Here is a 15,233-nt window from a genome sequence, read left to right as displayed (position 1 = left end):
AAAATAATGCCCACTTAATAATGTCTACATATCTTACATTACTCATATCACATGTATATATACTGTTTACATCTTATTTGACACCTTGCCTTGTGCCGCACAACCATCGCTACATTCCATATTACACTTACATGTGTACATATTCTCATCACCCCTTTAGTTGTGTGTATCAGGTGTTGTGGGTGAATTTGATAGAAATAGGTACGTGAATTATTAATAGATTACTGTTTAATTACTTGTACTGTCGGGGAAACTAGAAGCACAAGCATTGCTACACTCGCATTTAAGACTGCTAACGATGTTTTGTATTTAGGAACCAATAACATTGATGTGATTCCCTTAGATGATACCACTATCATTCTTCTGTGGTAACACTGAGCTCCTGCTTTATCAACCCGCCATGCTGCATGTTTACTCCTGTGGTTTAAACTGTGAGCTGTCACGTCTGCTCCAGAATCCGTCCAGGGTTTAATTTGTCCCACGTGGGAAGGCTGTGGGAGCACCAGCTTCAGCAGTTTACCTCATCACAGGGCTTGGTGCACAGCGGCGTGGTTTCTGCCCTAGCCAAACCATACTATTTGCCAGCCCTAGTCTACCCCTGACCAAGCCACCGTCGAGAAGGTGGCTGCTCTTCCACTCTGCAGGTTACTCTCGTTGTGATTGTGTGGTTATTTTAAATCCTCAATTTGAAAGGGTTGATTTTGAATGTTTATTGGTAGTAACTCGCGCTGAGATTATAAAATGTAAGCTATGGGCTCGTTTCCTTACACAACAGGATTATGATATTTAAACTGTCCTGGACATAAACAAGTATGCTTATAGAGATCTCGATTGAAAGAATCTTCTCTTAATCCAAGACCGAGACTTAATTCTAGATTCTGGTTGAGAGGAGGAACAACCTATATGTATTTTAAATTGTGTAAATGACATTCCATTATCCATCTTAGGCTGGGGAGCTGGAGGGGCAAGAGCGAATGAAGGGATGAGGGACGGCGAGAAGATGGATGAAAAGGAGGGCTATGTCTCGTCAACGCCCTGCAAGTCAATATTGGGACGGTGTGAAGGAAAATATCTCTGATAAGGAAATCAACTGTCAAGAAGAGGCTCAACTTCACCTTCCAAGGCCGACTGCTGTGAGTAGTTGAGGGTGGTGTGGTCTTTCTTAGGTGTATGTAGTGTCGGTTATTACCAATGATGGGATCTGGGTACCTATGGTGGGGGTTGGTTAACATCCTAAACTTTGGATAGGGCCGGTTAATTATCAGGATCCTATTGAAATATTGATGTGCTAGGTTTAGGGGTCTACACGCGAAAGGCGTGTAGTGATGGTGTGTTATCCGTGTTAGGAGAGGTTATAAGTGTGTGTCGCAATACACTGCGAATGTAGCTGGAACAGTAGCCAGAGGAGGGGGGCGGGAAACGATCAAACATTGTGGCCAGGCAGGCATTCTGATAAGGAAGGGGGATCGGGAGAGGAGCCACTGGGATTAGTGATGAAAGGAGACGGGGCAGGTCAGGTCACGTTTAAAGGGAGAAAGCCGAAAAAGTGACGGCAACCGTATACTTTAAAGTTTTCCTGCCCCTTAGCCAGGTAAAGAGCAATGTTGTTCATGTGTAGGAGGAGACTCAGACAAAACCCTGGGGAGAAAATGATTAAATATCAGTGCTTTACGTTTCAGTTGAACAAAGTCTTTGTCTACATGCAGCTGTTATTATCCCACCCACCTCCTTGGGAAGGGATAAACTTGGTTAAGCTTCATAGTGTCCGAGTTTTTTACTCTGAGGAATTAGGAAAACCTAAACACCAAATTCCTTTCACTGTGTATCACTGTCTACATTCTGTTGAAGAGTACTAAGATGGGACGTTTTCTATAGTTAAATGCAATTCCATTAGATAGGGTGAAAATGCTTGCGAGGTGGACCAGTTGGGAGGAATTACAGGGAAAATAGACTAGGACGGTAGAAGGGACTGAGCCACGTGATCGACCATATACCAGAAAAACTCTTGGCCCCTTTGGTATCGTGAGCACAGGAGAAGTGGACTATACAATCTACTCCTGACACTGGTCACATACTTCTCTCCCACCACGTTGGTTTGCAGGTACACTGTCCAGTGAGCCAGGTCACCACCACTCCCGCGAGTACGACCCTTTTTCATGCAACCACAAGCTACACGCAGTGGAGAAATAGGGAGCAAAACATAGTCCGTAAACATACATGTTAATAACACCTCCTAGGACCTCATTGCATCTTTGTTGTGCAAAGAATTACCGGTGGTGTACATGAGTTCATCCAAGCATTCTCAATAGATCCATCGCTGATGATAGCAGATACTGCGTTTATGTCTTTTCAGTGTCATAGTTAACAAACAATTCTCGCAGACTTCTTAGCAAGTTAGTGAAATGAGTGTGACAGGGGTGAAGTATGCAAGCCTTGCAGTATTCGATGTTCCCCTAGATCCCTCTATCCATTATAAGAAGACTTATTTTAACAGTTGTCTTCAGGAGAATGAACACACACATCTGAAGTAAAATTGCACATCCATCATAATATTGTTGGACCACTGTGTTGATGGCCAAATAAGTTCCATTCTAGGTTTGACTGAATCCATCCACATATCTCCCTGTAAATACCACATTTCCTATTGTCATATATAAATGTTGTCAATGTTGTAGAACCGCAACAATTGTCAAAAACCAGTCTGGGAAGGAGAAGCCTGCAGTATTACCATACCCAAAGGCTAAGGGGATTATATCAGCTTCATGTATGGTTCTAAGACTTCATAGCTGTTCATGAGCTCGCCTGAGAGGCCAGGGTCCCATGCCATATCATATTCCAGACAGGGGATTGTAACCTGACCTTTAACATCACAAGTGCGGGTAGGTAACATGTCTGGGTCTGTATTCACAATGCGTCTCAGAAAGGGGAGTGCCTGATCTAGGATCAGTCTTACACTTTTTTAGATCATAATGAATAAGATTACATGGATAAGGTGGACCTGATCCCAGGATCAAGCACTGCTACCCTGATGATAATATGGTTCCTGACCATAACGACCTTATTGTTAGGATTAGGTCTAAAATGTGATGTTGGGGCCGGGGTGAAGCAGATGTAGGATCAAAGTTGAGAATTTCTCTGTGTTGTTTTGGTTGGCCACGTCCTTCACTCACGCATTCCTTGACTTGATTCGTAACTTGCTACTCAGAACGTGCAAAAGTGTCTATTTTCTGTCTATCTCCATTCTTGTCATTCTGTGATGTAGTTCAGTACATATCATAGACTACAGTTAGATAGATGCTGGTTTGTCTTGTAACTAGTCATTGTTCAGTACATGGTGGATGTTGTTGCTTATTGTGTAAATATAACCTTGGGGGATCTGTGGAAGAATCCACTTACAGAAGGGCAATAATATCCTCTCTTCACTCCTTCATCATACTTACCTCCTCCTCACCAGTCATCACCCACCATTCCACCATGCAGCTCTCTTACCCTGGCATATGGCTTGCCGGTGAATGCGTCACCGTAGTATGCGTCCTCACACCTCTCACACTTGGCTCCGCTGGTGTGGTCATGTGACACTTCAGACACACACCAAGACCCTGTGTGTCTAGGTCTACCAGTGCGCCCGGACTGGCCCAGAGGCTCCGTTCACCCGTTAACTTACACCACACCACGCACTCCTGGTCTGCTACCGTCGGGTCGCCCTGGTAAACACGTAAGCCACACCTAGATGTACCCAGTTAGCGAAGACCCGTCTAATTAGGAACAACACTAATACAACATAAAACTATTAGCGTTACAAATAGTTGAGACCTACGATGAATGTTGATTTGTACCCTGACGGTTTCACGCTAAAATTGGCCCCATGTAACTGTTATTAAGTTAGTACGCAGTACCACAGGTCACAAACGTCTTGGTAACACATCTACTTATTTACTTTTACTATTCTACATTGCAAAAAATCAGATGTAACCGAAATCAAGCATAGTAAAAGATAAAACACATGAGAATGCATGTTGTAAACAAAAAAGTGTTAAATAAATTCAAAATCATATTTTATATTTTGAGATTCTGCCAAGTAGGCCAACCCTTTGCCTTTTGGATGACCAGCGATTCGCAGACCACGTTTGGCCAACTCTCTTTCTACTCAACCCAGAGAGCTCCGATCACCTTGTGCGACACATCTCTCTACCCGACCATTCGTCTTGAAGGAATTGCCCACATCAACTCTCTGCAAGAAGATTCTGAGCACCATTTTGGCTTGTCTATCTTCTTTCACTCTAGCTAGCGTCTCATCACTCACCTCCCCATCTCCACTAATAACCGCATCTCAAATCCATTAAGATCACGGTTATACTTTTCCAATTGTCCGTGTTTATAAGGTTGAGTTTAGGATATTAGCTCTGCGATGTCCCTGGGCCGCGTCGTAAGAGAGCACCCCCACACCCCAGGGGGCGCAAAATCATAGGCGCTTTTGTGGCACATGTCAAGTGCTCTGTAGCCATGGGTAGTGATTAACGCGTACCCGGCTCTCTGCCCATTCGTCGTCGACATTTCTTTTATCGGCACTAGAATGTCGATTTGATGCTCTTCTGTTCTATTAGTTGGGTGTCCGTTTGTTCTTACCCGGATGTGGTCTGTCTTAACCTAGCGGTGCTCCAGCTAACTAACCACGCATAGTGATGACTATTAGTGCGTCTTGCACGACATGCATGTCTGTCCTTCTTCGACATGAGTGTTGATCAGTATTGCGACTTGTGTACTTGATCTTGTTGGTAGATCTGAGTGGAGTTAATCATATTGATGTGTTACAGATCGAGCGTGAGCCACCGCGTAGTCACCCTCCAGCTAGTGACCTCTGATAGACAACCCTTCGTTATCTTGAAATGACTCCGACACCATCCACCACTCATGCTCTGGATGACGCTCACCTCTGAAATAATGAATGGCCGCGCTTATCCAGAGATACAACTTCTGCTAGCTCGTACGATTTCCACTCTCCTTCAGTGCCCTAGAGCGCGTGAACAGAGACTTACCTTCTGCGACGAGGATCTGCAGAGAGAATGGTATAGACACCGACACCCCCACCAACACAGCGTGTGCCCAGCTACCATTACCCCTTGTTTCTGACACGATCTATATGCCTCAATCGATAGATTCCTCACGCACGCCCAGTTAATACCGCTCCCCAATAAGTGGTCTTTGTGTCCCCACGCTCTAGAGTAGCGCATGCAACAAGAGTTTTTGGATAGCCTTAGCCGATACCACTTCTATTCGCTAACAATATTCCTCTGTTTCACTCGAGGTTTCTAGTTTGATGTGGAGGTAAACCCAATTGTATCTTTGTTTTAAATGTGTCCTCACACGAATGGTTGTCGAAGCTCGCTTCTAATATTATAGCCTTGTGTTATTCGTTTGCCTGTTACTAGTTAATATAGAAACCTTGGTTTCAGGCAATGTCAAACATCAGAAGCCTCCTCCCTAAGTTTGGTGGTTATATCTCGCAGCTGCTGTTTTTTGAGCACATCTCAAGGGTCCTTGGACAAAACACCTACTGTTATAGTACCAACTTATGTGAACAACTGAATGGTCTGTGTATCCTAAGTTGATAACAAGAAATACACACCTAGAGACAAAATGTTACTAGAGATTCTAGCAACTACTTTCCCATAATCTGCACGCGAGCCTTAACATACCATTTCCGTTCAAGATTAGAAGTACAGCCAGATATAGAGGGAGAGGAGGAAGATGTAAGACCCTCCTAACAATAGCTCCGAAAAGCATGAGAGCACTGCAAACGGTTTATCTGTATCATACACCTTCTATTCTAGTTCAATCAAATATACCCCCAAATCACGAGTCTATTCGTATATTACATTCAATTCTTTAAACAGATTGAGACCTCTCGCCAGCACATATCTAGAACGAGCTCTCTCACTGGTTTGCCGGCCTGCTATCGACCCCCCCTTCCGCTCCCAGCTGTCACTGCCATCTGCGGACCACTCATCTCGCTGGAGCCATTTTCATGAGGAACACTCGGTGCGCGCCCATGTCATAGCGCTGTTACAGAGTGAGATACGATGGTCTGGTCTAGGGTTCACCTCAAAGACTAGTGAAAGGATCATGCGCTTAAACTCGCGACCACATCAGCGAGCTATTCCTGTTAACAAATCTCGAGTTCCTTAGATGTACCTCTCAATACGTCGCGACCATTTTCCATTACAAACATAGTTTAAACCCCAGCAGGTAGAACCCTTTAATACTCCTTTATTGTATGGTGGAATGTAACCACCACCTGCCGTTGCCCAAACCCCCTCCCTTAACATTGAAAAACTACGCAAGCATCTAGATATCTTTCTTACCCTTGGATATCACGTTTCATCAGTACCATACGCACAACTAAACATTACTACCCTCTGACGTGATTATCTCAAATGCAAGGTAGCAGCCACGAGAATCAGGTCTATTGCTCAGATTTTGCAACTGTATACTCCTCTACGTTATTTAGCGAGTCTGGCAAGAGCGCTACAAAACGCAACCAACCCCTCATAATCTACCATGTCAAACGCTTCCTAAAACACTTCTAAGCCAGAACGTCTCACCGAGCCCATTGCCTAGAAGTTAATCGAACCACATATGTCTGAGCATCTATTCACCATGAGAGGGAATTCTACCAGTGCGTGATATCCATAGGGAAAGTGATATCGACCTCTATGCCCCCACTATCGCCTCGACTATGAGGATTCCTTGTTCGTTGGTCAGCCTATCTTCTTATCAAGCGGCATAAAGCTGTCCCTCTTGCAGCCTACTGGATACATTCCCAGAGGCGAGTGGCCCCTCAGAGGGCCGGTCATTGACACATAAAAATGCAGAACGTAAACCGTGAGACAAGATAGTAGCGCCACCTTGTGCGACCAACGGTTCGCAGGAGCCCCCTGACTGGATCCGCTATTGTTGCACCTAAGCCAGGAGACTCAATCCGTGGAGACTAAGCTTTAAGCAGGCGATCAGTGAACTAGTCCCCCCCGATAACCGAAAACTTTTATGACAAATCTTCGTTCTAGGGTCGGATCGTACACGACACCTCGGCACTCACACTCCAGTTCGCCAGTACGAGCGACAAAGGCCGAGGTTGCCATTCACCAAGCTGCGTGTGAAATGATCCTCAACCATCGTATAGCTCTCTCAAAACTTCGCAAAATGGATATGTGGTGACACTGATCAGGAGTCCCACGATCTGGAGAAGCAGTTTACGAAGAGCTCTCCTCCTCTCAGCTGCGTCCACCCACAGCACTGAGGCTATCCCACTGTTAATGGGATAGTGATAAACCATGAGCAGTGGGACGTTCACAATTTAGAGCGTAGATAATGAGAGTCTCTGATACATCCAACATGATAATAATGGTGTGCTAATAAGCGTTAACTGGCTCACGTAGATGGCCTGTTTCTCTACTGACGACATTGTCTCTCTAGACATCACACCAACCCCGGCCAACATGTCTCACGCACTCCCTCGGCAAGTCTATACTGCTCCTAACAAGTCAAGTGCAGTGGACGTTTTTAGAGAGTTTCAACATTCCAACCTTGCTTCCACACGCTATTGGTCTGCACTTGTTAACCATCCCGGCAAGATCCGAACGTTGTTCAGATAGTATGACTGAAGTGGAGCCGAAGCCAAAACCCACTGTTGTGACCAATTGGACAAATCAGCTGGGACTTAGAACAAGATTACATGGCCTCCTCTCGTTTCATAAAAGACTAGTTCGGCTGCAGCCTATTGTGAGTAGACCTGAACCAACATCCACTGTTAATGGTAGTTAAATGGCAGTCGCTACTTATTCTAAGCAGCGTGATGTCTTATACAACCATCTCTCCTCTGGTAGTTAATCGCCGAGATGTCGCCTTTAATGAGGTCGAGATGAGAGACCGGTTCCTTCTCTGACAAGAGAGTGGGTCTGCAAAAACACCCTAGGACCCAACCAACCTTGTTAACCAGATCGCTATAATATCTATCCCTAAGCACCCTGCAGCTTATCGTACGATAGTCTTCGATTAGCCTAGAGTACTCAATACATAAACCAAGCTCTACTAATCTAGACGCGAGTTAATAGTATAATACACCTCGCGCCATGTGGCGGGCTAGTGTCATCTCGTTACGAGATTCTTCTCACTTAGGTCACCAGTCTCTACTCAGTCCTATCATAGCCGAACTGTATGTCATAACATTGCGGATATACGTGCGACGTTTTAGGAGATAGTTCCGTCAACATCCACTGTTAATGGTATATCTTAAATACATCTCGGCCACGATGTACGATAAAAGACTTATTGATGACTGATAGTGTCTGCCAAAGCACTCCAGCTCTGTTAATGGGATTAGTATCACTATGGCCACTCGCACGTGTCTATTCAGGACTTGCTTCGTCTCAACATTCCACGTTTAATATGTGATACTTTTTCCGAATGCCAAGGGTGCGCCGTTTTAGCCGATGTATATGTTCTCATATCATCCACGTATGAAATCTGCGCTCAGTGAGAGTTTACACCATGAACTATATCTGTTGCAGACAACGGATGTTTCGAAGTTGTCTACCATCACATGTGTTTACTAAGATCATGAGTTAGCAGTGCATGTGGCTCACTGGCACCCTCTTTTGCTTAAGAATGATTTCAACATCGATCCTGTTAATGGGATAGGTTGTAACATGGCAGTGGACTTTGTAGAGATGTCTTCAACATCCACTGTTAATGGGATAGTTAACATGGCCAGTTTGGACGTTTTAGGAGATGTTTCAACAGCCACTGTTCAATCGGATAGTTAACATGGCAGTGGAGTTTTAGAGCATGTTTCAACATCCACCTTAAATGGGATAGTTAACATGGCAGTGAGCGTAGATTATTCCCACTTTTAAAACTGTTTGGATAAACACCCTAGGTAAGTCAAAAATAAAGCTCATAAAAAAGTGAACTATCCCTTTAAGGCACCCAACCGTTAAAACCTGACCGCTAAAACCAACCAGATAATCTACCGCTAACCAAAAAGCTAAACCAAACCGCTAAACCTAACGCTAAACCTAACCAGTAAAATCTAACCACTAAACCAAACCGCTAAACCAAACCGCTAAACCTAACCGCTAAACCAACCAGTAAATCTAACCGCTAAACCTGACCGCTAAACCTAACCGCTTAACCAAACCGCTAAACCTAACCGCTAACAACCGCTAAACCTACGCTAAACCGAACCGCTAAACCAACCGCAAACCAAACCGCTAAACCTAACCGCTAAACCTGAACGCTAAACCTGACCGCTAAACAACCGCTAAACCTAACCGCTAAACCAAACCGCTAAACCTAACAGCTAAACCAAACTACAACAGGCGCCGACAGAGATGGCCGCCTCGCTTCGCGTTCCTAGGAAAATATGCAGTATTTTTTTTTTTTTATGTGTTATTCTACATTGGTACCCCAGGTAATCTTAGGTTTCATTACATACAGGCGGGAGGAACTACTGAATATAAGAGCAAGTCAACTCACCATCGTTAAACCAGGAATATGACTCTCCCGAAGCGGATCCTGTGTTTTGCCTTCCACCCAATACAATGGATCTGATCCCAGCCGGCGACCCTAAACAACGACGCCCGTAAAAAGGGGCAAACGAACAAGCGGTCTCCTGGTCAGGCTTCGGAGATGGGCACATCGCGCTCCACTCCCTAGCATACTACTCGCCCAATGTCCAGTCTCTGACAACAAGGTTGATGAAATCCGAGCAAGTGGAACATTCCAGAGAGACATCAGGATTGTAACGTTCTTTGCTTCACGAAACATGGGCTCACTCGAGAGACGCTAACGGAGTCGGTGCAGCCAGCTGGTTCTTCACGCATCGCGCCGACAGAAACAAACATCTTTCTGGTAAGAAGAGGGGCGGGGTGTATGCCTTATGATTAACGAGACGTGGTGTGATCATAACAACATACAGGAACTCAAGTCATTCTGTCACCTGATTATGAATTCCTCACAATCAAATGTCGACCGCATTATCTACCAAGGGAATTCTCTTGATTATAATCACAGCCGTATATATTCCCCCCCAAGCAGACACATCGATGGCCTGAACGAACTTTATCTGACTCTTTGTAAACTGGAAACCACACACCCTGAGGCTGCATTCATCGTAGCTGGGGATTTTAACAAGGCTAATCTGAAAACAAAACTCCTAAATTCTATCAGCATATCGATTGTGCTACCAGGGTGGTAAAACCTTGGATCATTGTTATACTAACTTCCGCGACGCATATAAGGCCCTCCCCCCCTCCTCGAGAAAGCTGACCACGACTCCATTTTGTTGCTTCCAGCCTACAAACAGAAACTAAAACAGCAAGCTCCCCCGCTCAGGTCTGTTCAACGCTGGTCCGACCAATCTGATTCCACGCTTCAAGACTGCTTCGATCACGTGGATTGGGATATGTTCCGCATTGCGTCCAACAACAACATTGACGAATACGCTGATTCGGTGAGCGAGTTCATTAGAAAGTGCATGACGATGTCGTACCCACAGCAACGATTAAAACATTCCCAAACCAGAAACCGGTTGATGGCAGCATTCGCGTGAAACTGAAAGCGCGAACCACTGCTTTTAACCAGGGCAAGGTGACCGGAACATGACCGAATACAAACAGTGTAGCTATTCCCTCCGCAAGGCAATCAAACAAGCTAAGTGCCCAGTATAGAGACAAAGTAGAGTCGCAATTCCACAGCTCAGACACAAAGAGATATGTGGCACGGTCTACAGTCAATCACGGATTACAAAAAGAAAAACCAGCCCGTAGCGGACCAGGATGTCTTGCTCCGAGACAGACAAAATAACTTTTTGCTCGCTTTGAGGAACATACAGTGCCACTGACACGGCCCGCTACCAAAACCTGCGGCTCTGCTTCACTGCAGCCGAGGTGAGTAAAACATTTAAACATGTTAACCCTCGCAAGGCTGCAGGCCCAGACGGCATTCCCAGCCGCGTCCTCAGAGCATGCGCAGACCAGTTTGCGTGTGTGTTTAAGGACATATTCAATCAATCCTTATCCCAGTCTGCTGTTCCCACATGCTTCAAGAGGCCACCATTGTTCCTGTTCCCAAAAAGCTAAGGTAACTGAGCTAAACGACTGCCGCCCCGAGCACTCACTTCCGTCATCATGAAGGTGCTTTGAGAGACTAGTCAAGGACCATATCACCTCCACCCTACCTGAACACCCTAGACCCACTCCAATTTGCTTACCGACCCAATAGGTCCACAGACACGCAATCGCACCACACTGGCACATCCCTAACCCATCTGGACAAGAGGAATACCTATGTGAGAATGCCTGTTCATCGACTTACAGCTCAGCATTTAACACCATAGTACCTCTCCAAACTCGTCATCAAGTCGAGACCCTGGGTCTCGGACCACGCCCTGTGCAACTGGGTCCTGGACTCCTGACGGGTCCGCCCCCAGGTTGGTGAGGGAGGTAACAACATCTCCACCCCGCTGATTCCTCAACACTGGGCCCCACAGGGTGCGTTCTGAGCCCTCTCCTGTACTCCCTGTCTCACCCACGACTGCGTGGCCATGCACGCCTCCAACTCAATCATCAAGTTTGCGGACGACACTACAGTGTAGGCTTGATTACCAACAACGACGAGACGGCCTACAGGGAGGAGGTGAGGGCCCTCCGCTAAACTGCTGCTAAACCAAACGCTAACACTAACCGCTAAACCTGACCGCTCAAACCAGACCGCTAAACTGATCGCTAAACCTGACCGCTAAACCTGACCGCTAAACCTGACCGCTAAACCTGACCGCTAACCTAAACCCGCTAATCTAACCGCTAAACCTAACCGCTAAACCTAAACGCTAAACCAAACCGCATCAATGTGAAGCATTTTCACTATTGCAATTGAATGTAGTAGCTTTAGCATGTCTTTTGATTGTCATAGTATATTGACAGAACGGATGCTGGCAGTATCCATTGGATAATCACTGCCATTTAAACGCCTAACACAGCATTAACTTGTCATCCAATAAAGCAAGGAACTCAATTAAACAAAGTTGGTTGCAATGGTGTGTCTATGGCAGCGTAAGGGCATGTGTGTCAGACCAGAAATAAGTTTTATCGGGCACTGTCGCCTTAAATCTTTCCCCAGGACTGTACTCACAATACCACTGGGCCCCACTGTGACCAATGCCTCCACGGTTACTATGGCAACCCCTCTGAGGGCACCCCGGAGGACTGCCAGAGATGCGCTTGCCCGCTGACAGTGGCAACGAACAAGTGAGTGACTGTGCCAAYATGCCATTCATTCAGATTGTAGAATCCCTCTCCATGGTGATAGATGGGTCACATATGTGTGAACACTGGGTGGTGGAGAGTCTGGCTGATATTGGTTGTTGTAGGTTTCATGTCAACAACAGAATGTTTCAACTGTACCATTTACTGTATTGCTGTTTTTTAATGACAGTTAGGTTAGCTGTTGTGTGAACTGATACCAAGCATAAAATTAGTGCTGGTGTTTCTCAATGTTAGGGGGTGGAAGGGGTGGGATCTCCACTCATACAATATGAAATGCTTAAAGTTTTAGAAAAGCMCTATAAATAGAAAGCTCTTACCAGATAATGTGATGTCATCATTACGGTCCTCCCTGCTGACGCTCCTGTTCTCTTCTTCAGTTTCAGCCCCACCTGTCTCCTAGAGGGCCCTGGGCAGGTGACATGTGACCAGTGTCAGCAGGGCTACACTGGGACTAAGTGTGAGAGGTATGTTGACTAAAGGKTATTAAACCGTACATTCTCAGTTTGACCTTGTCTTCACTTCTTTAACCTGTACTATATAAACAGTTATACAGTGCATTGGGAAAGTATTCAGACCCCTTGACTTTTTCCATATTTTGTTACATTACAGCCTTATTTTACATTTGTTTAAATAGTTTTTTCCCCCTTCATCAAACCCACACAATATCCCATAACAACGAAGCAAAAACAGGTTTTTAGACATTTTTACAAATGTATTTAAAAAAATAAAATAACTGAAATATCACATTTACATAAGTATTCAGACCCTTTACTCAGTACTCAGCCCCTTTGGCAGCRATTACAGCCTTGAGTCTTCTTGGGTATGACGCTACAAGCTTGGCACACCTGTATTTGAGGAGTTTCTCCCATTCTTCTCTGCAGATCCTCTCAATCTCTGTCAGGTTGGAAGGGGAACGTCGCTGCACAGCTATTTTCAGGTCTCTCCAGAGATGTTAGATCGGGTTTAAGTCAGTGCTCTGGCTGGGCCACTCAGTGCTCAAATAAATGCTTCACAGAGTTCAAGTAACAGACACATCTCAACATCAACTGTTCAGAGGAGATTGTGTGAATCAGGCCTTCATGGTCGAATTGCTGCAAAGAAACCACTACTAAAGGACACCAATAAGAAGAAGAGACTTGCTTTGTCCAAGAATCACCCGACCTCAACCCAATGGTAATATGACCATGTGCACCCCCTATTGATTTGGCCTGGGTGTGGGGTGCTCACTACCCAGCCATGGAGCCCTTCCACCCCCTTAAAGGCATTAAAAATCATTTGAGATGGTTTGGGATGAGTTGGACCGCAGAGTGAAGGAAAAGCAGCCAAAATGTGCTCAGCATATGTGGGAACTCCTTCAAGACTGTTGGAAAAGCATTCCAAGTGAAGCTGGTTGAGAGAATGCCAAGAGTGTGCAAAGCTGTCATCAAGGCAAAGGGTGGCTACTTTGAAGAATCTCAAATATAAAATATATTTTGATTTATTTAACACTTTTTTGTTTACAACATGATTCCATGTGTTGTTTCATAGTTTTGATGTCTTCACTATTATTTTGCAATTGTAGAAAATAGTAAAAATAAGTAAGTAGATGTGTCCAAACTTTTGACTGGTACTGTACTTAATAACAGTTTACATGGGGAAATTATACGTGAAACTCAAGTACAATACATAGAAAACACAATAAATCGATAAGTTAGCATAACCACATGTGCAAACGTTAACCAGAGCATCGATTCAAGCCTAAGACGAGGCTATAAACGTAATCATCGCCAAAATATATTAAATTTTTTCACTAACCTTCTCAGAATCTTCCGATGACACTCCTGTAACATCATTTTTACAACATACATATACAGTTTGTTCTGAAAATGTGCATATGGTTAGGCCATACAAAACCTGTACACGTTTAACAAATGAAATAGTAGGATCAAATGGCCTCAAATATCGGAACGTCATCTTTCAGAGTGATCTAGTTTAATCGAAAGCTAATATATACTTGACTAAAAAATACAGGTTGACAGGAATCGAAGACAAATTAGTTCTTAATGCAATCGCTGATTTACATTTCTAAAATATCCTTACTTTCTTATACAGCGTTCGCCAAAGAGAAGCTATAACAAACAAAATGGCGTAATATGCGTTTAAAATATTTTCGACAGAACAACGATTTATCATATTAAATATTTTCTACTATAGGTGATTTTCCATCAGATTCTTGGGCAATGTATTCCTTTCTTGGGTCTAATCTTCTTTTGGTCGATAGATGTCCCTTCTGTCCTTCGAACTGTCCACTAACGATCGAACGGGGACGCCCCGAAACGTGCCCAAAGTTTCAGAGTGCACGAAAAGAAATTCCTCAAAAATCGCCACTAAACGGATATAAATGCTATAAAACGGTTCAAATTAACTACATTATGATGTTTCAACACACTATAACGACTAAAAAACATGACCGGAGAAAATATCACTGGCTAAACAACATTTGGAAGGAGGCAGGTCTGATGTCCATCTTTGCGCAAGACGCATGCAGGAAGAGGTCGGGTATTTTTCCACGTTTTCGTGTTTTATAGTGGCTCTGATTGCGCAATCGAATCCATTCAAAGCGTGATGAGTACTGACACCCAGAGGAAGACGTAGGCACGTGTCGGTTTCCTCATAGCATCTACAGGTCACCTTAAAACCGACCCCAGATCAGGGGTCAAACCTTCTGAAATCTGACTCCCTGTCAGGAAAAGTGCGTTAGAAGTAGTTCTGTCCACTCAGAGACAAAATTTCCAACGGCTTATAGAAAACTAGAAAGTGTTCTTCTATCCAATAATAACAAATATGCATATTGTACGATCAAGAATTCGGAGCACGAGGCAGTTTAATTGGAGACCAAAAAAATGCTAATTGCGGAACAGCACCCACTAT

The 15,233-nt window shown here is 44.5% G+C and overlaps 1 protein-coding gene across 1 annotated transcript in view; it reads left to right on the top strand.

Annotated features, from left to right (window-relative positions):
• LOC112069775 (laminin subunit alpha-1-like) overlaps nt 1-15,233 on the top strand; it is a 144,929-nt gene that overhangs the window by 71,724 nt on the left and 57,972 nt on the right. Inside the window, 2 exon segments of the mRNA XM_070438690.1 lie at nt 12,178-12,305; nt 12,701-12,787. Of these exon segments, the coding sequence (XP_070294791.1) occupies nt 12,178-12,305; nt 12,701-12,787 (215 nt within the window).

The sequence above is a fragment of the Salvelinus sp. IW2-2015 genome, unplaced genomic scaffold, assembly GCF_002910315.2.
Source record: "Salvelinus sp. IW2-2015 unplaced genomic scaffold, ASM291031v2 Un_scaffold1114, whole genome shotgun sequence".
Taxonomy (NCBI): Eukaryota; Metazoa; Chordata; class Actinopteri; order Salmoniformes; family Salmonidae; genus Salvelinus; species Salvelinus sp. IW2-2015.
The sequence above is the reverse complement of the archived record's forward strand: the minus strand, read 5'-3'. Positions and strand labels throughout refer to the sequence as shown.